The sequence below is a fragment of the Pimephales promelas genome, chromosome 3, assembly GCF_988280905.1.
Source record: "Pimephales promelas chromosome 3, fPimPro1.hap1.1, whole genome shotgun sequence".
Taxonomy (NCBI): Eukaryota; Metazoa; Chordata; class Actinopteri; order Cypriniformes; family Leuciscidae; genus Pimephales; species Pimephales promelas.
Genome location: NC_142771.1, coordinates 22,428,169 through 22,451,433, shown reverse-complemented (window position 1 = coordinate 22,451,433; position 23,265 = coordinate 22,428,169). Strand labels below are relative to the sequence as shown.

The 23,265-nt window shown below is 35.3% G+C and overlaps 2 protein-coding genes across 4 annotated transcripts; one reads left to right on the top strand and one right to left on the bottom strand.

Annotated features, from left to right (window-relative positions):
* Positions 1-421: 421 nt before the first annotated feature.
* ift70 (intraflagellar transport 70) lies at positions 422-8,890 on the bottom strand. 3 transcript variants are annotated; one of them, XM_039687500.2, is made up of 20 exons: positions 8,699-8,890; positions 8,520-8,585; positions 8,140-8,349; positions 7,534-7,590; positions 7,256-7,391; positions 6,847-6,951; positions 6,642-6,770; positions 6,338-6,387; positions 4,428-4,580; positions 4,274-4,339; positions 3,948-4,001; positions 3,789-3,854; positions 3,562-3,638; positions 3,180-3,390; positions 2,528-2,575; positions 2,314-2,385; positions 2,067-2,170; positions 1,598-1,676; positions 973-1,102; positions 422-709 (listed from the first exon to the last, which is right to left on the bottom strand). In XM_039687500.2, the coding sequence occupies exons 1-20, from the start codon at positions 8,750-8,752 to the stop codon at positions 573-575; spliced, it is 2,004 nt and encodes a 667-aa protein (XP_039543434.2). In that variant the 5' UTR covers positions 8,753-8,890; the 3' UTR covers positions 422-572. The 3 variants fall into 3 exon arrangements, with proteins under 3 accessions (XP_039543434.2, XP_039543436.2, XP_039543437.2); XM_039687502.2 differs by having other exon boundaries at positions 3,562-3,632; XM_039687503.2 differs by lacking the exon at positions 2,528-2,575.
* A 761-nt stretch (positions 8,891-9,651) lies between these two features.
* LOC120489041 (uncharacterized) lies at positions 9,652-13,737 on the top strand. Its single transcript, XM_039685674.2, has 4 exons — positions 9,652-9,761; positions 10,321-10,451; positions 10,638-10,767; positions 12,923-13,737. The coding sequence occupies exons 2-4, from the start codon at positions 10,349-10,351 to the stop codon at positions 13,122-13,124; spliced, it is 435 nt and encodes a 144-aa protein (XP_039541608.2). The 5' UTR covers positions 9,652-9,761; positions 10,321-10,348; the 3' UTR covers positions 13,125-13,737.
* The last annotated feature ends 9,528 nt before the right edge of the window (positions 13,738-23,265 follow it).

Genomic DNA, 23,265 nt, shown 5'->3' with positions numbered 1-23,265 from the left:
TGGTCGATACGGTGAATAAGCTAAAGTTCCCATAAGTCGGCGTGTTCTATTAATGCTGTCTAGGTGAAAACAACATGACGCAAACAAGGCCAAAATAGCCAGGAAAACATTTACAGGAAAATACATTTTAATAAAATCAAATTAACAAAATGTATACTTTATAATAAATAAAGAAAATCTACTATGATGCATTTTTTTTATTAACTGTACAATTTTAATGCCTCCCATGTTAATGCACTAAGCATATAAAAGGTTAAATAGAGGCATCATTTTAACATGAACAGAGCTTAGTTTAAATGAAAACAAAAATGCCCTTCTTTGGTTAATATTTTCTCTTACAAATTTGGAGGGAGTAAACCCCTGTGGGCTCATTATTACAGAGAATGCATGCTTAAAAATGCTTATTTGACATTAGTCCAGACACAGCATGATCTCTCTAAAGCTGCTTAGAAAGTAGCCATGTTGACATGTCTTATTAGTCAAACCGCCATCTATGTCAGTGAGAAAATTGTGGTCTGTGATGAATATTTTCCCAATATCTTGTTCTAATACAGAGATCTAATGTGTAAGGATTACTCATTCCATCCTGTGACTTCATAGAAAAGAGCTTTTATCAGGCGAGATTCATACGTGACGGTGTTCTTGCCAATATGCATGCGGTCCTCCTCCAGAGGCTGCTCTATTATGGCAGGCACATCTTTACCGTACACTAGAGGGGAGGGTTAAAAAAGTAATTAGTCCCATGGAGAATCTCATGATTGAAAATTAATTAACGTCTCAGCTTTCAAAAAACAGCATTTCATCCCAACTGATTTAAACAATTAAAACAACAGTGAACTCATAATCACTAGATTCACTAGACATTTTGATGCTTTCCATATTACAGGAGGATTATAGCTTTGCACTGACACAGTCCTGCTACATTTGAATACAGAACCTGTATAAATCCACTTCTTTAGAGGAAATACTTACATTCACAGTGCTCAAGGAACTGAATGCACTCTTGCACCACTGGATCCCTGAGCATGATCATGTGTTTGGCCATGTTTTCCAGTAGTGAGAGAAAACATCTCTTAGCATAGAACCACGTGTCTGTTCCAAGCTAAAAACACAAGACGTCATTGTTATGCCAAACACAAATAACTATATAATATCACATGGCAATCACATCACTAAAACCAGAAAACATTGCTTGAACTTGAGGCTAAAGAACTTGCCACCTTAGGAAATTCAACATGTTTAGAAAATCTAACCAAACATGATTTTTTGGGGGGGATTTAAATGTACATATTCAGTACCGACTCCTGGGTGACATGAGACCAAAGGCAGAGGTGGGGTGCAAAAGGAAGTGCAGTGTTGTACATCTGCTACAGTGTCATGAGAGCGAGAATGCTGAAGTCTGGGAAACACTGTTTATGCAGCTGGATACAGTCAAGACCTCTTCAATTGATATTTGTGAATACACAACAATAACATGTTTGAGGATGTACACAGCTAGACTGAGAGAAGTACAGCAAGTAAGGAATATGCAAGTTTATGTGCCGTGTGAACACAAAAAAATGCCTTTTATTAAAACATTGAATTAAATATTGATTACCTTTTTGTTGTATGGCTCAAGACTCTTTATGACACGAGAAATACCAAAGTCATAGTTCCCTTTAGCACAGTACAAAGTCCTGTAATAAATGATGTATTACAGATAATCATTCTAATATGCTGATTTGCTGCTTATTTCTTATGTTGATAACAGCTGCTAAATGTTTTTTGTGGAAACCCTGATCTTTGTTTTCAGAATTATTTGATGAATAAAAAGTTAAATTTGAAATAGAAATTCTATCTTCTTTGATCTATTTAATTCATCCTTATGTCTAAAGTATGCATTTTCTTTAAAAAAAGATACTTTTAAATGGTAGTGTAATTTACACAGACTGCTCTCATAATGTCATCTTTTGTTTATAATAAAATTTCATAAAGTAAAGTGAAAAATAGTACCTGTACATACTGGATAGATACAAAGTGTTTTTATGGGTTGATTTAACACAATTATGTAAAAATATTGTACATACCCGATTACAAGGTTTACAATACACAGATGAAATACTTTTTTGTCTGGCTCTTCATAAGAGATCTGCTCCTCTTCTTTCTCTATCTTCCTCATCAGTTCCTCTGCCTATACACACACACAGAGGTGGATCAAAGGTTAAAATGAAATTAAATAATAAAAATAAAAACACAGAAAGAGAAAAATATGATGAAACAAGGCTGCTCCAATTAGTATAAATATTTATATTGAAATAAGATTCAAATCTTTACCTCTTCATTTTGGCTGGTCATGATGTAAGACACACACAGGTTAGCAAGAACAATTGCACTGACGTTAAGGATCTACGGGACAAAATGTGAATCAATTTTAAGGATACTAATAACAGACAACTCTTCCGAAAAAAAAAAAAAAGAAAAAGAAACACCATGCTGCAAACTCCATGCAGTAACACAGCAAGACTCCAGGAGTCACAGATCGTTTTACCGAGGGTTTTGTTTTGCAGGGACACTCTTGAATGTTACACTGTTCCAGCTAGCAAGCAGAGGAGCAAAGAACATGTTTTCATTTGAAATGTTTAGATTTGTTATATAACTGTCTGCTGTGCCAAGTACTTCAACATAGAAATGTGACCCACCATCACAGGACCCACCTTCCAATGACAACACCAATGTGACCCACCATCACAGGAAATCGTATACACAATAAATCCATGAGTCATCAAAGATGAACTACATGTCTTCAGATCCCTCTTGAGTTATTATATAATTTTAATTTGTTTAAAAACGCATCTGGATCCCACTGTTTATGCAAAATACTACTGGTTGTTTTTAATAACCAATCCGAATACAGATATCTGCCAGATATGCATGATGAAATGTCACTAATTTGACCAATTTATATTAAATATATGTGTATAAAAAAGGAACAACAATATATTTTCAAACTAGATTCTTACTAACTATACTTCTGATTTTCTAAATTACTATAGTACTACAGAGAGCAGACTTTTTGAGGACTGACTTTATTCTTAAGTTAAGAATAAAAGTCTTAAAACTTAAGTCTTTATTCTTTAGACTTAAGTTACCATTCTTATTTTCATCTAAAAGAAAAGCACATTCAGCAACATCATACTTACATTATCATAATGCTTCTTAACGATGGGCTCATAGAAACCAATAGCTTCTTTATATTTGTTATCTTGCATGAAGAGCACATGAGCAACATTAAGTTTCCAAGTATCATGCTCATTGCAGAACTCTAGTGACTTGTGAAAGATCTTTTCCACCATGCTGTAGTTCTCACGGTTCCAGTAGATTTTGGCCTGTGCCATTAGCACAGGAATGTACCTTTAAAAAAAAGTAAAGAAAAACACAGAAACGTATTTATACGCAGTGACCAAGTAAGGAACAGAAATCTAAGAATGAAGCTTTAGTAATCTCTTCTACTAAAAGTTGCTTTGGATAAAAGCATCTGCTAAATGCATAAATGTAATAAATGTAAATGAATCTCAAGTTTACCTCTCAAGAACCTCGTCATAGTCTTGGACATGTTTTTTTAAGGAATCGTCATCCCGACTATGCCTTGCTTCCTGCACCTTAAAGGAAAGAGATTTTTGTTTCTAAATTCGAATTAGCCTTTTCAGTGTCAGACACATTGATTTAATGGTGTATTCAGGGAGTAGTATCTGACATAAAAATAAGAAAAATAATGTGAATTCTTATATGGGAAAATGCCAAGCTGTAACCTGTTTTGTAACCTTGCGTAGTTGCTCAGTCAGTTTTCCAGCCATTTCATCAAATTTTCGGAAAGCCTACATCACATACAAAATTAAATTCATTAAAAAACAAATGCTCACTAGGCACTTGCCAACTCAGAAAACTCTGCAAAAGTTTTAAACACTTACTTCCTCAGGTGCTGTCTGACATGTGATCATGGCATCCAAGAACTCATAGAGGTACTATAAAGTGAATACAAAAGTTCAGACTGATTTGTCAATATGGATGAGGCAGCTCTGTAATTATCACCTGATGTGTTATTACTTGCAAATGCCTTATGGCCACAGGAATCAATGTAGAAGTTATTACTGGAATGACTATCTGGGTTAATAAAAAGTAGAGACTTGTTTCTACATGATTGCATTTTCTAATTCTAAAATTGCTAAGTGTGCACACTGCACACACAACAGAGCTTATAGGAAAGAAAATTGCTACGAAATAATATCTGCTTTACCGGTGTGAGAAACGTGTAAGTGAGATGAGCATTTTCAGCCAAGACATCTGCGGCGAGGTCAAAGTACTACAAATGGAAAAAGCAAAGAAATTCTTTAATTTCTATGCCACTAACCAATCGGTTTCCTGAACACTCATCAATGAAGTACGCTCACCTCATATTTACAGTAAAGCAATAATAAGTTGCCAAAAGTGATAGGAGGGAAGGGGTTTTGCTGAAGGAGAAAAGCAAGTTTCTCAAAACCCTCTGTGGGCTTGGTGTCAATGTTCATTAGGGCCTGGTTGTGAAGAGTGACTGGATCCAGCTCCTAAATGTAAAAAAAAAAAATGGTCATAATCATCATTCCTATGGTTGATAAGACTTACAAAAAAAGAGCAAAAAAATAATGACTCCTATTGACATATATTAGCTTTAAATTGTCATATGTCCTAATGGTAAACCATCACAATGTCATTCCGGTACACTAGAGGGCAGCATATGTTCGCATGTGCATTTCTCAAAAAATATATGCATGGAGAGTTATTTATCAGTAAACCAACAGTGAAATTGCACTGAATTATTGTAAGTTCAATCCAAATATTCTTTCTATATAGGATCTCTTTCAATGAAATAGCACAACCATGTGAATATTGTATAGCATTTGTGCTGGTGCATTCCTTGCGCTAGTCCTAGCTGCAGATGCAGTGTTTAAAAATAACTGTCCTGCAGGAAGAAACAGTGTATTTAATGAGTGCTTATGTAAGATGGATCACTGTTTGGATTCATTAACTTTTAGATGCCAGCACAAACTAGCACAAAAACATGTCCCTGCAGCCCACCATCATTCCAGCCAGCAGGTGTGGGCTTACCAGCTCTCACAATACAAACCCCTGCAGAAAAGGATTAAACCTGCACCGGAATCACAATAACAGCAAATTCCCAGTGCATAACTGCAGACAATCTTCTAAGAATTTGGGGAAATTAAACTTATATTGTGTTTTTCCAAGTAAAACTGACTTGGCTGTTTTCTTTCGTCTGAATGGTCTGTCGATATAGGATAAAAGTTCTGCAAGTGTGCATGTGAACTGGCAAGCCTAAGACATTGATTCACAAGAAGCTATCCTGCAAGAGTGAGCACGCTCAGATCAAACAGCATAACTAATGAAGAAAATATTCTCTTGACAGGCATCTTATCATATCCGGCAGCCTTTGTTTTCGACATTGCTACAGAAATGAGAAGAACTAAAACACATGGAAATATACAGTTATAAAATAGTAATGTGCTATAAATACATTAGGTGCTTTTGGTGGTCAGATTACAATCGGACAGCACTTGAATACATTTAAAGTCGAGTGTAAATCAGATTGTGCGTGGATCACTGAAAACACCTTCGGAGAGATGGTTTCTGGTTTTAATTGATGAAGTATAAACGCCACAAGGTATAAATGCAAATTAATTTTGATTAAAGCGATATCTAATGATCATGTCGATTAAATGACATATAATGAGGTGCCGTTACAAATAATAATGATCAATCACTTTGATGAACTAGGTTGTACATTTTTTTCATCATGCTCTAATATATGTATATATATATATCGCAAAATATGAAAGTCAACAGACACTGAGGTCTTGTAATCTGCTGGCCCAATTTACAATACAACAATATCCCATAAATGATTTAAATCGATTACACTTAATCTTGAATTTCTCTCCCCAAATTCTTGCTCGTGTTTCCTTCATGATCTGATTTTTGTTTGCAGGAGCCCTTTAAAATGAATCTTTTTCTTCTGATATAATCCCTATTACTATCCTTTACTTTTTACCGGGACAGCACAATAGAACATACTTTATGAAAAAAAAATTACTGTTTTACTGTAAATCATTTTTGTTTTAAAAATTCTGTAAATGGCAGAAAACACAATATGCAAGAGCTGTTTTCCTAAAGAATGGATAAGTGCAAACAGACACATTTGAATGCAGTTCTGCTAAACAATATCCATAAACTATCTGGATAGGAAATGCATGCGAATGCCAAGTGTCAGTGGGGCAAAGTGTTACCACAGAGGTGGCATTTTTAGTACCTCTTCTGATCTGGGGGGCATGTCAGTCAGTGCTTCTTGTGCTGCAGCATCTGCAACAAAGATTTAGAGATAAGAGGCCAGTATTACTGAATACATTCACTGAAGTTCAAAAGACAGAAAACAGAGCATTGTATCACCCCATGCTAAATTTTGCACTGAGCAAAACGCTGAATCCTGGGAAGCCATAGATTCTTCTAATGGATTTGAGGTTTATTACATGCTATGCATAAATAGAGTGCAAATCAAAAAGTATATGATAGGAAGGCACCAAAGTGAAACATCATGTCGCATGGTTTATACTTACAGTTCTTCAGCTGGTATTCAATAGCTGCTTTCAGATTAAAGGCTTCAATCAAAGCAGTTTCATGAAGGACCAGGGTGTTGCCGACACTTCTTACATCAATGCCTTCTGTTGTCATTCCAATACTGAGTTCTATAGACATACGAATCATTCACTGAAATTAACAGTTTAACATCGAACATCTTAAAAGATTTTCTGTTAGACATACCTGGATGCTCTCTGATTCCACGTTCAATAATTTCCGCAATATATTTGAGTGCTGAAGCGTACTGCTTTAAACTATAGTAACAGAGTGCTATATTGTATGCCAGATCTGTAACAGAAAAAAACAATCAGACATAGTCCAGCACAGCTAGTTTTAGAAAATATCACACTGTGGTTTCCACAAAAGGTTTCCATACCGCATTCATTTCCACAAAAATCTAAATTACTACCTTTACGCAGTGTGGTCAACCAGTCAATGTTATGTTTTGTTATTCTCAGCAAAAAAATAAAAAATACTGGGAGAGACCAGTTTGTGCGTTTCTCTGTTTTGTCTATTAAGTTCCTGCATGGAGACACCACAAACACACACAGTTATAATTAACGGAACCAGTGCTAAAGAAGCTCATGCTCACCTGGCTGGTAGCCCAGGACGTTCATGGAGGACATAAACTTTTTGCAAGCCTCTTCATACTCGCCCTCCTTATAAAGCAAACACCCGAGATCCACATCGTAGTCTGGATCATCCTGAGGCAACTGCTCAACCAGAGTCTGGAGAAGTAAAACCAAATATTCCAACAAAATAAACAGTCGTTCATGTGGTCAGATGGTGATTCATTTTCCACATGGAAGAAGGAGAGGGTTTGGAATGGAATGAGGGTTAAAAAAATAATGGAAGAAAGGAAGTTGTTACCTTTGCTCCCGAAAAATCTTCCTCTCCATATTTAATGGCAGCTTGCAGTTTGATCATCTGTTTAGAAATAGGATGAATATTGAATAATGATCTTTATTTTTTTTAAATCCTATGACTTTTAAAGGTATACAGTGTGACATGTTATGATCTTCACAGTAGACAAAAACAAACTGTTATTTTGACTGACTGTTGTTTAGAAATGTGCGGTCAGTAAGATTTTTATATTGTTTTTAAAAATAAGCTCCTTATGCTGCATTTATTTATTTATTTATTTATTTTTAAATGGGGTTGCTCCTCTGATTTTTACAGATGTTGAGCTTCTTTGTGATTTTAATCACTCATGATAAATCTTAACATTAAATGCTAAATTTACCATGAAAATCTAGGATACCTATACCTTGTAGGAATCCCAGAAATGTGGAGACACATTTGTGGAATACTCCTCAAAATAAGGCACCAAAAATAAACAATAAAAATGCTAGCTAGCCAGCTTCGAGATAGATGGTCACATCTACAAATTTGATGCCACAAGCAACTCAATAACCTGTACTGCAAAACAGTTTTAAGGTTATTTGCAGATGGGACAAAACTTAATAAGTGTGTTACCTTAGTATGACTAGCTGTACTGTCTAAGAGAAAAGTAGCCTTCATGGCCTCTGGGAATGCACACGCTCCATATAGAGACTGGGCATAGTAAAGTTTGTAGTCTTCCACCTCTGGGTGAAGCTGTGTCAGCTGTTCATAACACTCTGCTGCATTAGTGAAGTCCTGCAGGTGATAGTAGCAGTAGCCTAGGAGAGACAGAGCAGCCCTGGACTGGACAAACAGAGAGAGATTGTCAGATCAAATATCAGTATACTATTGATAAAGGAATATATATATATATATATATATATATAATTGGTCAGCAAAAGAGAGCACAACTGGAAGCAAAGGACGTTTGATTCAATGTAAAGAATGAGTCCAGTTTGACTCCTGTAACTTACTTTAGTGTGCTTCTGATGTTCTTTGCTCAGAATATGAATTGCGTCTCCATATCGCCCTTCTTTTATCTTATAAAGAAATAAATAAGGATTAGTAAAAAGCCAAATGCAAGCAAACAGCTTAAAAGTACGTGGTAACTAAGCTAACGTTAGCCTGTTAGCTTGTGCAGCTAATCACTGACCATTTTGTACACGGTGGCCGTGTATTCGCCGTCTTTAATCGTTGTTAGCGGCATTATCGAACACAATCGCTACATGTACCTGTAAGTTATCCCATACACAAAAACGTTGAGATTAATAAAGTTAAAGATGCAACCTTCTGTGCTCTCAGAGACACACGACGCAACAGTCCTGTCGCTTAGCAACCGTTTCAAAACGGATGTGACATGTACATTATGTCATTATTCTGCAGAGGCTGAAATACATCTTATTTGTGCTTAAATCTTTTTTATCATAACATAGGGTATTGGAATATGCTTTGAATTTCTTCAATTTTATGTAGCCTAGGATATAAACAATTATACACAAACTAAACTTTTACACAAAAATTCAAATTAGACAGACGTTTATTTATTTGTTTGTTTGTTTGTATGTATGTATTTAACGGCATGCCAGCTTCTGTGGCATTTTTCATTCATGCGACAATATCAGGTTTTAATCATTTATTTTTGCTAAAAACTCTCAAACTATATTTCCATACAGACTTTAAAAATGAATGTGGCTCTCTTTATAAATCTCTACAAAAAAATAAAAAATAAATAATAATAATGTGTAAAAAAAACAAACAGCAGCAAACAAACATAAATAAGAGCAAACAAAAAACATGAAATACATTTTCCTTTTTTTATCGTTTCACACTTAATACAAACTTACATATTACTTATTATATTATTTTATGGCAAATACAGAACACACTCTAAAAGTGACTGCTAATTTTATTGGTTATCCTTACAGAACTCTTTGAACCTCAAGGGAGAGTTTTGACATTCAAATCATAGTGGCTTGCTCCTACAAGCCAAGTGTTTGGAAAAGATGTGTGTGTGTGTGTGTGTGTGTGTGTGTGTGTGTGTGTGTGTGTGTGTGTGTGTGTGTGTGTGTGTGTGTGTGTGTGTGTGTGTGTGTGTGTGTGTGTGTTAAAACAGGAGGGAGTGTTTTTCAGTTTAGGGACAGACTGGTGCAGCTACGCAGACACAGAACTGCAGGGGCACTTGAAAAGAGCTCACATCTTACCAAACTCTCTGACTGGTAAGTAAACATTCGTATTTAGACCTGCATAATTTTATAATTCCAGAATCTAGACTGTTTAGGCTCTTCGTATCAGTTCAAATGAAATCAAATGTCATATTTAAAACTTTTTAAATGCATTTTATATTCTTTGTTTTAATATATATATATATATATATATATATATATATATATATAGAGAGAGAGAGAGAGAGAGAGAGAGAGAGAGAGAGAGAGAGAGTTTATTTCATTTTTATTCTATTTTTACATGCACATTGTTTTTTATAAAATGTAGCTTTCTTACAGACCATGAAGAAAATTTCATGCACAGCCATCAAGCAAGTCTGCACAGATTGTGCCCTGAAACCAAATAGCCTACAGTGTTTATGCACCAATATTACTTTTAGGATTAAGATTAATAGTGAGTTTAGCACAGGGCTTGATTTATCTCTCAGTAAACATACATCATCTGCTTAGAGTAGAGGAAAAGACCAGGGCAGTCATTTCAAAATTTTCTCAGGGAAGAAATTTGCTTTCACATAATCTTTTTTTTTTTTTTTTTTTTTTTTTTGGGTTGTAGGCTACTTGTGCAGGAAACATCAAGAACTATGAGTTTCAAAGTGAGCCTGTTGTTCCTGACCATGACCGTGGTCGTAGTCTGTGGTCAGAGGAGACGAATTGCAAAAGAGGAGTGGAACTACCGTGACGGCTGTGAGCGGATGTCTTTTTGTTCAATAAAACACTGGTTCATTAATGCATTTAGCTATATGTTTTGCTGCTATGCTATGGAGTATGGTTTCAAAATTTCTTGGTTCATATGAACATAAAAAATACCGGTAATATTACTGCTGTTTCGTCTGATAAAAATGTCAACTATATTGCTGTTCGGTTCCTCAGCTGAGAAAGTAAACATGCGAGGAGTAGCAAATCTGACTCAAGTGCTTGATGACTGGAGGTTTGACATCCTGAGCCAAGTTAAAGGACTCCTGCAGAATGACCATCAGTCTTTGCTGCCTGACTACTCCAGGTAGACTTTCAAGAGGTTCAATGTGTTACATCAAACTCTCAGATTCAGGCATTCTTTCTTTCCACAGATAGAAAACAGTAAGAACACAACATTGTTATTTTGGTATCTGCAGTTATGTTAAAATGTGGACTGTGTTCTTTTTTAGAGCTGAACATTTCATTTTCCTGGAAACTAGCAAAATGTTTGGTAACACTTTAAAATAATGGTCAGTAGTTAACAAGTAGCTATGCAGGAAGTAATAGGTAGTACTGCATTAACACCGAAGTTAATATGGAAGCAATATTAACTAATCATTAAGTAATAGGTAATTTAGTACAAAGGTAGTTCCTTGGTAGGTATTTGATTGTTACTAAAGAAATATATCCTCATTGAGAACTACTTGTGAACTAAGAAATAATAACCAATTAATTACTAATCACAAAAGTAACATGTCTAAAAAGTGAACAATTGTGGGGGTTTTATACTCTTAACATGGTCATAACATTTCAGAAGCATGTGCCTCAAATGGGTTCTTTGTGGAAACCAGTTTATGAAGTTTATACATCCCCCCAAATACATTAGCTAGGTTGAGATTGTGACCACTACTCTTGCCAGGATGGACGCATGTTCTCTGTTTATTTAAAACTTAAACATAAAATAATCCTAATAAAGACAGTTTTTAAAAATAAATCTTAAATAATTAGGAAGTGATGCTGACACTCTCATGATTGGATTAGTTCACTATTATGAGCTCTATTGAATATCAGTCACATATATCTCAGACTCCAAAGACCTATAACTTTATGTTACAGTAGCTGCCTGAGGAGGTCTTCTCTTTAGGACATGAATATAAACATTGATGTTCACTTGTCAAAAACAATTAGCATCTTTAATGAAGAAATTGGCTGCATTTATGTTACGATAAGCGCAAAAACACATCTTCCAGATTACAGTGTTTGTTAGAATATTAGTGCCTCACAGAACCTGTACAGTATGTGTCAAATATAAAATTAAATTACTTGTATCATTTGTGAAAATCATGTTAACTCCTCAATAACTACTTAAGCGTTACCTTGTCATCCCGCAGGAACTACTAGTGATGCGGCCCATTATTTTAAAGTGAAAAACATGTTAACTCCTAACTAACTACAAGCGTTACCTTGTCATCCCGCAATGTTTACACAAGGTAACGCTTGTAGTTAGTTAGGAGTTAACATGTTTTTCACTTTAAAATAATGGGCCGCATCACTAGTAGTTCCTGTACAGGTTCTGTGAGGCACTAATATTCTAAAAACACTGTAATCTGGAAGATGTGTTTTTGCGCTTATCGTAACATAAATGCAGCCAATTTCTTCATTAAAGATGCTAATTGTTTTTGACAAGTGAACATCAATGTCTATATTCATGTGCTTTATATTCAGACCTATAAAGTTATAGGTCTTTGGAGTCTGAGATATATGTGACTGATATTCAATAGAGCTCATAATAGTAAACTAATCCAATCATGAGAGTGTCAGCATCACTTCCTAATTATTTAAGATTTATTTTTAAAAACTGTCTTTATTAGGATTATTTTATGTTTAAGTTTTAAATAAACAGAGAACATGCGTCCATCCTGGCAAGAGTAGTGGTCACAGTCTCAACCTAGCTAATGTATTTGGGGGGATGTATAAACTTCATAAACTGGTTTCCACAAAGAACCCATTTGAGGCACATGCTTCTGAAATGTTATGACCATGTTAAGAGTATAAAACCCCCACAATTGTTCACTTTTTAGACATGTTACTTTTGTGATTAGTAATTAATTGGTTATTATTTCTTAGTTCACAAGTAGTTCTCAATGAGGATATATTTCTTTAGTAGCCTAACAATCAAATACCTACCAAGGAACTACCTTTGTACTAAATTACCTATTACTTAATGATTAGTTAATATTGCTTCCATATTATTTAATAGTATTAACTTCGGTGTTAATGCAGTACTACCTACTTCCTGCATGCTACTTGTTAACTACTGACCATTATTTTAAAGTGTTACGTGTTTAATAGGGAACTTCCTGGCTCATTATGGTTTGGAAACTAGTCAGCTTCATATTCCTCAAAGTACTTTTCCAACCAGCGACTGTGCTATAGTGTTGTTGCTTCTCATATTTCTTTCTCGCTTTAACTCTACCCAGGATCCAACCTCTCTCTGAGGCGCTAGATGACTTGTACAAGGAGTTCAATGCCCTGAAAACTCATCTTGGTGAGCTGATAGAGAAGTTTGGACCATTGGAAACCTTTGTCGATGAACTGAAGACAGAGAGGGCAAGTGCGAGCGCAGCGCCTGCTAACCCGGTGCGCAGACGGGTCGTTAAGAAGATGCCTGTTGTCTCCTAAAAAGCTCTGCGCTTGAGTAGAGCTGGATCTCTCTTAACAGCAAACGACTATCATATAGATTCGTTTCGCAGTCTTTCTATGAGCTTCTCACTCTTTTGGCATCTTGTTGCTGTATGTTGCTGGGAAACAGGTAATAAACACTATGCTGAACTGAATGTCCCTCTATGTGGTTTATCTGAAAGCAGCAATTTAAAATGTGACAGCCTGGTCATAATTAATGTAGCAAAAAAATAATGGACACAGCTGTTACCACGGTGCTTATTTTTAGAATCATTATACTCCTAATCAAAAATGAACAAATATATGCATGTGTTATTCAGCACAAGAGTATTACATTTCACTGACTTTTATCTGTATAGTTGTATATTCAAATATGCATGACTGTCAGTGAAGTGATATGTGCATTTGCAGCTCTCAAAATGATCAATGATTCATGCAGGTATAAACTGATTATGTACAAGCTAAGAACATTTCAGGAACAAAATAAATTGTGTTTTTCCCATTGTGTATTTATGCTTATAATCTGATGAGCATGGTAATTAGATGCTTAATATCTCCTGGCTCATATTTGCCATCTCATGTAAGCTATAATAAATTCAGTCTGTTGCATTCACTCCTAAGTTTCGGTGTGTTAGCTAACTTTTGACACTATCTATCTATCTATCTATCTATCTATCTATCTATCTATCTATCTATCTATCTATCTATCTATCTATCTATCTATCTATCTATCTATCTATCTATCTATCTATCTATCTATCTATCTATCTATCAAGAAAACCAGTCAGCATTAGACAAAAGGTACATTTTAACATACATTTTAACATTATAACATACTTTATATATATATATATATATATATATATATATATATATATATCCAGTGACTTAATTACTATAATTCAAAAATGTACCCCCTCATTAAAACACGTATAAAATAAGAGTCAGCGCTATCATTTATTGACTCTGTCACAGTTTTACTGTAATCAGAGCTACCCACTCAACAGCAGAACTGCATACAGAGGCTTATACTAGTACACATTTGAAAATCAAAGCCAAATAATGATTTTCATTATATAGATTAAAAATGATCAAATCAAATAGAGTAGTTTTATATTTTCTAACATAACGCAAAGACATTCCTTCATTCGTTAGATGTGTCTAAAGTGTCAAAATACATTTTGTGGCCCTAACAGGGCCTCATTTACAGCATGAAACGATTTATGCAAATTGTTCATAAAACCATTCTTACGTAAATTGTTGCATTTACAGTAATTCAATATATACTGTACAACAATTTTATGTAAGCAGTTTTACAACTAATTTACACACAAATTCTGCTTGTGTTTCACAGACCAAAGACTGTGATGCTTAAATGTGACCACCAGGAGGAAATACAGTGTTGTGTCTCTCTGTGGGTATTTACAGTATTAAAAAGTGTTTAGGACACTGTGGCCATGAAGTCATGTACAGCTCAAATAATCCAAGAAATTCCAGAGTTACCATATCTTTTATGTCCGTTACGTCCAAAAGGAGCAACGCCAATGAACAACGTCATAAAAATATATTAAAATATCTGTACACCTGATTATAAAGATATCATAAATCATAAATCTCAGAAGGAAGTCGCTTACATCTTTGAAGATTTATGAAGCATCTCACTCAAATGAGTGCAGAAAAAAATGGTTACACAGCCCTACATTGTATAATCATCTCTTATTCCCATAAGTGTTTGAGCTGTAAATTAGTTTCATGACTGTAATCCATCACTGGTGCAACAGAATTTGAAAGTTATTGAAAGTCTTGTGTGACTGTATCAAGAATCGTCCTTGGTTGCTTCTCAGCATTACATGAAACATTACCGTGGCACACAGACTAACAAAAATCTGGACATAGTTTATATTAAAAAAAAAAAAAATCCAGTCATTATATTCACTGTTTATTCAAAATAAATTAAAATGTTAGGAAGAGGGCTTTCAAGCATCAACCATGACATTGACAAAACACAATAAAAGTAGTCAATTTGCGTTGCATGACATATGGGTTTGGGACAACATGACATTGAGTAAATAATAGTATTTTTTTAGGGCACTATATCTTTAAGAATGTCCTAGTAATAAGTCTGGCTGTAGATAATCAGTTTATCTGAAAGTATTTCATATTAGAGATGTTTTAGTGAATTTTCCTCAGAGCTGCAAAGAACAATGAAACACGAGATATGTCAGACAAATTGCCCTGGAAATAACTCTACTTTCAGGAGCAGTGCTTTTGGTATCAAATGCTTTTTTATTATTATTATTATCTGATGTACTTTTTAATTTAACCTTGAGTCATGGACCACTTACTTCATGCAAGTCTTCTGGGAAAATGTCCATAAGGGGCGTCTTTTATTGATTTCTCACTCATTTACAGAGAGCGTTGTAAAACTGAGATGGCGATTTTAAGAAGTTGGGAAGGACAGTGACTGCAGTGGAATGATCTAGTTCCACATTTATTACTTCTGTTCTGTTGAGCTCTCTAGTTTAATTCAAGGACAGTGCCCGGACATAGCCCTTAAAAAAAGCACCTCCTACTGCAAGCTAAGTGAACTACAATGGATGCTTAAAAGATCTCTGGGGTGCTACTGAATATGAGGGTCAATGGTCATAAATCCATAATAGATTCATATTGGATATATAGCATCAATGTAGTTGATTTCAACAAGCTATCAAGTAGACAAATCAATGCGTTTGATATCATAAATTAATACCAAATTTAAATAATATTTTAACATAGCTTAAAATGCTTCCAAGATCAACTTGTCGACCGCGATCAATGGGTTGGTGATTCCTGTAACACACTGTTTTAGGGTCAATGACAAGAGTACTAATCGGCTGTCTCACGAATGTAACCAGCACATTTATCCCCACATAGCAAAGCCATAACACAGCGAGGGAGAAGAACTAAGTTACATAAAACCATCCAACTACATATTTTACCACTGACAAGGGAAAAGTCACTACTCACGAGGTCTATGGCTAGCTTCTACTTTCTGCTGCTTCTCTTTCAAGGTTGTGATGAAACGTGCTCTGTAGCGTTGTTTGTTCGCTGTCAGCTGCGGTAGAAACATGATGTCACAATATGTCGTCCTTCACAGAAGGGGGTGCCCTCGGTAATGCATGTCTCATTCTAAGGTAATAAAAACATACAGTTTATTAAGTAAGATCTTTATACATCACTAAAACATAGTTATGGATGTCATATTGCATTTCTGTAAATAGATACTCAAAATGTTTATACAGTGCACCTTTAACATTGGGTTATGGGTTAACATTACATTAAACTGTCATGTGGTCGGTTTTGACATTGGCTATCATGAGGCCATTATAACTGAATACTTCTCTTTACTTCAACTACAGTGGTACAAATCAAATTTGTCATTAAAATGTTATAATGGCCTCATGACAGCCAATGTCAAAACCAACCACCTGACAGCTTAACATTAACCCATAAAGCTAAGTGGTTTCTTAAGTTTGAACATTAATCTGCTATGTCGTGTTTATGACATATGACAGGTTCTGTTGTCTTAGTAATGTGAAGTTGTCATGACAAAGACACTGACAGGTTATGATTTATGTCAAGGTGTCATAACAAAGACATATCAAACAATGTCATATTTGCATAAAAAATGTCAAAATTGAGCAAATGACACTTAACACTAGTTGTAATAAACATGATGTGTGTCATGCCATGATTATGAAGGTTTCAGGTCAGTCTTATGCACACCCCTTCAAGTAAAGTGTTACCGGCATGGCAGCTGTCAACCCTCCCGTTTTTTCCGGGTTTCTCACGTATTTTTACTCTTTTCCCGCTGTCTTCCCGTTTTAGTATTTTCCCGTAAAATATCCCGTATTTTTACTCTGATTGTGTGAGACGTACGAGCTCGGACTGACTCGGCTTGAAGTCGTTTATATGCGGCGCCGCGCGCGCTGGCCGGAGTGTGGCGTGTCCGTTTTTATTTCGGCTCTCATGTTAACAGATTAGAGCTTGCACACTCCAGAAAACGCGTGCATGCTAGAAATAGAACTGACGCCTATTTTTTCACGCGACACGCAAGCGTGTTGAAAGCGTTTCCAGGCAATAAAATAAAATAAATAAAAAATAGGAAACGATGTTTATATGTCATTTTGTACTCGAATATCCTACATTTTACATTTTCATGTTTGAAAGTCAAGGTTTTTATATAAATTCAGATATCAATCTAATTTAAACAAATAATAATTATAATAATCGATTTATATTGCCATTAGTTTTGCCTAGGCCTATATATAATTTAATGTCACATATGAATAAAATATCTTTTCTTTTCTTTTTTTTTTCATTTGTTTCTTATGCTCTTAACAATGATTACACAAAGAAGAAGAAAAAACTTTTGAAAAAAATAGTTCTGGGCCTCAGGAGGATATAAAGATGGGATAGCTACAATAACAACATGTGTCTTCTGGGTCCACCACCAGGCTAGGCTCTTTAAAACTACATAAAATGTGTAAATGTAATTGAAATAAACAGACAGCCCACTTCCCTATTTTGTGGGTTTTGGAAGATGTGATAACAGTTGAAATTGTTGTCGTAAAGGCAAGAGCAACACACCGCTAATCCAAATGTAGATTTTTCTTTTTCTTTAAATGACACTAGTTTCTATGCTAGTTATTAGCTCTTTAGACTTTTAAGGATTAGTGCTTTATTTTTAAAGTTTGTGGGTAAGAATCGTGTAAAAAAAAAAAATCCCTTATTTTGGGGAAGGATTCCGGGAAAACTCCCTTATTTTCAATGTTCAATGTTGACAGCTATGATGGCAAACCATTCAGCACAGTTTTTTACTCCGTTTGCCTCATGAAGAGAAGCTTTATGCCATTCTTGGAAAATCTTCTTGTAAGTGGTGTGGTCCTTTCTTGGACATCTTTATGCAACGGTCAAACAGTGAAGCCGAATGAGAGAGGGCACATCAAAACAACAGCGACAGACATGCTTTAAGTCTTGACTGAGTTCCAATCAAAGTGCACATCTTGACCAAAGATTTAACAAGCTCTTGGAGACTGAGAAGTTAATCCAAAGATATTGGAGGTTTTACAACTGTAGACGCTGCCAAGAAGATACAATCTCAAGAATAATGGTAACTCATTTCCGGGTTCACACCAAAGCAACAAACTGCAATAACCCTGACCTAAAAGGCCAAATCAAGAGCATTATTAGATTTTAACATCCATTTGAATGAGGAAAAGGGATTATTTAGAGAAATGCCTGGACAAACATTCAACATCTCTGACATCTGGGTTTGTGAGCATTTTGAATTTAATTGAGGAGTGCATCATTCTTGGTATCTGTGCCAGATGGATTCACTGTGGCCCTATGCAGAAGCTAAGAATGCTCCATTTACTGTTTACTGGCAGAGCATATGGGTGAACCTGTAGAAATACAGATGAATGGAAAACAAATAAATATGGTTTTACTTCCTGTCATTGAACTTGGGTAAGATATTTAACTCAGAACTACTAAAATGATGGGAAGGATAGTTCTATAAGCTTGATCTGTCATGCCATATGCTTAATGCCACATAACTGCATGATATTAAAAATAATAAAGTCCAAACACATATGGGATTTGACATGCAATAGATCAGGATTTCATTGTTATTTAATTTTAAAGGATCCAAAAAATCCTCAGCTATAGTAAAAAAAGAAGACAAACAAATATGCATTTGAGGATTTTTATGTAATATGTGACAACACAGATGCTTCATCAAATAGTACCATCTTTTATATGAAAAGAAAATATTGTATGCTGTACAGACAGATCAAAATACAAGTGAAATAACTGAAGTGAAAATGTAAAATACCACTTTTTTCATTATTGTAAACACAGTATACTGTAAGTTACTTTGTCTATTTTTCGCCAACAAAAACAAAGTTGCAAAAGCAAAGTTGCAAATGAATCAGTTTTCAGTTCATTTTTTTCTGAAAGATTCAGTTGAGTGAGTGAATGGTTTGATGATACCGAGTGAGTGAATGGTTTGCTGACAGCCAATATTAGTTTCTGAATTAATCAGTTGGTTAACAAGTCAGTGAAGATTCTCACTCATAAAGACAGTCACTCATCGCCATCATTTGGCGTAACGAGAAGTCAGTAAATTTTCCATCACTACAAACAATCCAAAAAGTAATATTAGCCTATATTCATTTATACAGGTTAAACAAATATTCTAAATAGCATTGCTTAATTGATAGTGAAAGATGTGTGCAATTCATAATATACGGTAGTTGAAATTTCATTTATATCTTATTGGATAATGCAGTGTGAAGTTGGCAATGTTTAGACAAAAATCTCAATCACAATAAGTCAGACCAGATTTCATGGAAGTTAACTCTCATAATTGTAAAATGAACACTTTCATCTCTGAGTATATAAATATGTGGCCAACAAACAGTGGCACACATTCATTCGGATTTAAAGAAGTTTTCTAGTTGCACCTGATTGAGAGAGATCATCATTTTCAATTACAGCATGGATGGGACACATTACACAATCTTACAGTGTCTCAAACAGCTGTGCCGGGGATTAATCAAATAAAAGGGAGATGGAAAGGAGATTAAGTGGTCCCCTTCTTTCACAGCTCTCAACTTCAAGAACGCCTTTGCAGTCTTGTCAAAAGATTATAACTGTTTGACATGATGGTCAATGGAGGCTCAGCCTGCTGTCGTGTGGTTTGATAAAACACACACACAAAAAAAAAAACAAAAAAAAAAAAAAACGAGATGGAGTCAGAGAATTAGATCCTGTGATCCAAAAAACCTGTAGATTCTCTAATTTCAAATGGACATAAACAGACAAAGATAAACACATCTCTGTTAACCCATAAATTTAGTTTTGCTGTATGTCCTACATTCAGTCCTACATATGATTAAGTATGCTGAATGCTTGGAGATTGCTATAGTTCTAAGTTTTGCTTTTTTTTCTGAGCTGTTGTCATTTATTTATTTATTTATTTATTTTTCAAAATGACATACCCTTCTGGAAAACGTCTTGGAGAAATTCCAGGTGATTAAGAAAGGCAATGCTGTGTTGTTAAACTGTCTTCATGAAAGTATCGTTCCTTATAGCACACTATGAATCCGAAAGCTTGATAATGATCATTTAATATGAGAAGTGCACCTGCTGTAATGGTCCGGGGGTATGTTCCTTTAAGACCCATGTTTTGGGCCAGTGGTTCAAAAGATGTGATGATTCACAATGGAAATGTAAGGAAATGAAATATATTATAGCTATATTTAATTTAGATTTATTGTAGTATTACAATAGAATAGCAATACATAAATCCCATTTGGGTTTAAGACCACAAGATTTTTTTTTTTAAATAAGTTTTGTTTAAATTGATCAGATTCTGCTCCTCCCTGTGGATTTCTTCGGTCTATTCCCTCTTTAGGATTCTCGCCTCCTTTTGGCTGTTGAATTCACTGGATATGATACTTGCTGCCTCCTCCGTCGCTGATGCAACAGTTCTGCCATGAACAAGGCCTGAAGAAATTACATCCAAGAATGCATTTTCCCCTGGAGTATTTTTCAGATAAATATGGGAAGATACTTTTGTGGCGTGCTGATCTTATATACGCATTGGGGAAAAAAGTGGATGGAAAATTTCAAGCTTTGAATGACAAGGGTACAAGGCCAATGTGATGGGTTGATTGGGAGGTACTATTAAATTAAATGAGGTGGCACATTTTATAGGGTGGACCAATTCCATTTGCTGTTTTAGCCACACGTGAAATGAGTTTTAAGGAAACAGTCCCTACCCGAGCAAGATGCTCCGCCATGCTCTCTTCTCATAAGAAGATTTAAGGGGGCTGGGGAATGGAGTACAAACTGCAACGTCATTCCTGCTGAGGGAGAGCTGAGGAGCAAATTTGTTTACTCTACCGATTTTTGGAAAATTAAAATGATGGCATTCAAATGACACTATTTTCATGCGCACTGAAAGACTGTATTGTTAACATAATAATGAGAATATTATGACCCTAAAACAAATAAGCCACAAGAATTTCATAAGATTTTCCATTAAAACTACGCTAATTATCCGACTTTCAGTAGGTCCTTTAAAATCCATTATGTTCTGAAAAAAAAAAAGCTTGGTATACAATGTTGTGATCAGAAATTTAAGGTGAGGTTTACACAATTAGCAAGCCAACTCTCATCAACCTTTTCAAATATAACAGCAAATCAAATTAGGACCAATCTGGTATATTCAATTATGCATGAGAAGTCCATGTTTTTCAGCTCAACCACATTTTCTGTCAACCCATTTGTTTAAAGATTTCCATTTTAAAACAGTTCTTTAAATCCCCTCTGCCTGTGGTGCTGTAATTAATGACAGAAAAGGACAGGGAAGAGAAGTGCAAATTGACTTTTCAGGTATTTCATTAAAATGCCGGTTGCCCCCAGGAGTGTCCGCTGATCCGATGAGAGCAGCCACACTCCCAGACAGATCTGAGGCAGCGGTAATAGATTCATGGGGCTGGGACTCACAGGAACAGTAACACAAGTCTCTGCTTGAGCCGTTTTCAATTTTACAGACGCTCCCATATCTTGTTCTCCCCACAAAGGGACTATGCGAAGGTACAGAATGGTTTATAGCTGTTAACTGTGGTTCTATGATAAGAATATGGTAGAAATAGGTGTCAGAACTATCAGATAAACCATCATCTAAAATCAGCCTAGCACTAAACATTGAGCTATAAATAAGATTACAACTCCATGAATTTTTTTAACCTAATTTTTTATACTAAAGTTTTGTTTTGTTTTTTGTCCAAAATTAAATTTTTGCTTCGTACATAAACTTTTGCAGATATTAAATTAGATGAGATTGCATTTTCTCAGGCAAAATGTGATGCATTTACCCTGCTAATTGTAAACCATTATGCTAATATGGCTAGCTAAACAATGGCTGATAGGGGTGGGTTGTAAGACATCTTTAGAAAGTGTTTCAAAAATCGTTTTAACAATGTTTCTTTTTAACAAATTTAGGCAGTGGAAAAGAAAGATGAGTGAGCGGGAAGGTGTGCCTGCCTGTCAGCTCTTTTTTTAAAAAAAGTCTAAGCATCACCTTTACTGTGGAATTATTGTGAAATCAATTATTAACCAGTAGTATACCATTATTTCACTCTAAAATGTTTAACAGTGCACAGCTTACCCCAGCATGAGTTACAACCTACTCCGGTAGGGTAGATTGCAAAGGCAGAGGCTGGAGAAAATGAAGTTGCAACCGAATCCGGTCTCCAATGGCGACAATAACACAATTTAATGTTTAAAAGGGCTGCAAACCTGCAACGTCATAATTTTGTCAAATTGTAAACTTCATATAATGTAATCATAGAAAAATGTGCTTCAAGATGCCCAGAAGCTATATTGTCCCCTACTTGTGTAAAGTGCCATAAAGACATGCTCGCTGTCTTTTTCAGTTTCATCAGGGCAGTGGCCATATTTGTGCTTGTTTGTGCCAGGGTCGTATTTTACTTGTCGAATCACTAGCTTGACACAGATAAATGGCACAAGCAAACTGAAAATCCTGGACTTCTTCCAGACCAGGGATCAGGGCAGAATTTTTGCTGTCAAAGCCCTGATCTCCCACCTCAGAAGAAATGTACTGTACGATGATGCCATGAAACGTCAGAAAGAGAGATGGTTTTCTAGTGAGGTTTTTCTGTTATTTTTAGAAGAGCTAATTATGTCAAAAATGCCTTGCTGAAATCCACAGTAAACACAAGTCTACAACTGATGTCATCTTCTTTAATCACTATGCCTAAAACCAGCTCTACATAAAGCTGAGAGATTGCAGCTGACCTCTGACGTAAGATGTGATAAGTTCAGCGATTCGTGCAAAATAAAGTATGTCAATCCAGACTATTTTTGGAACATCCAGCTATTACTGACGTTCGTTGTTGATCATGACGCAGACTGTGAGCAGCCAATGCAACTTTAGTAGACTTTCAGAGCAAAAATAAATAAATATCAAAATAAATAAATAATTACAAAAAAATATAAAAATAAATAAATTGTAGAACCAGAATACAGTCAACTTTTTTTTTTTTTTTACCTTGTATCAACAAGTCCG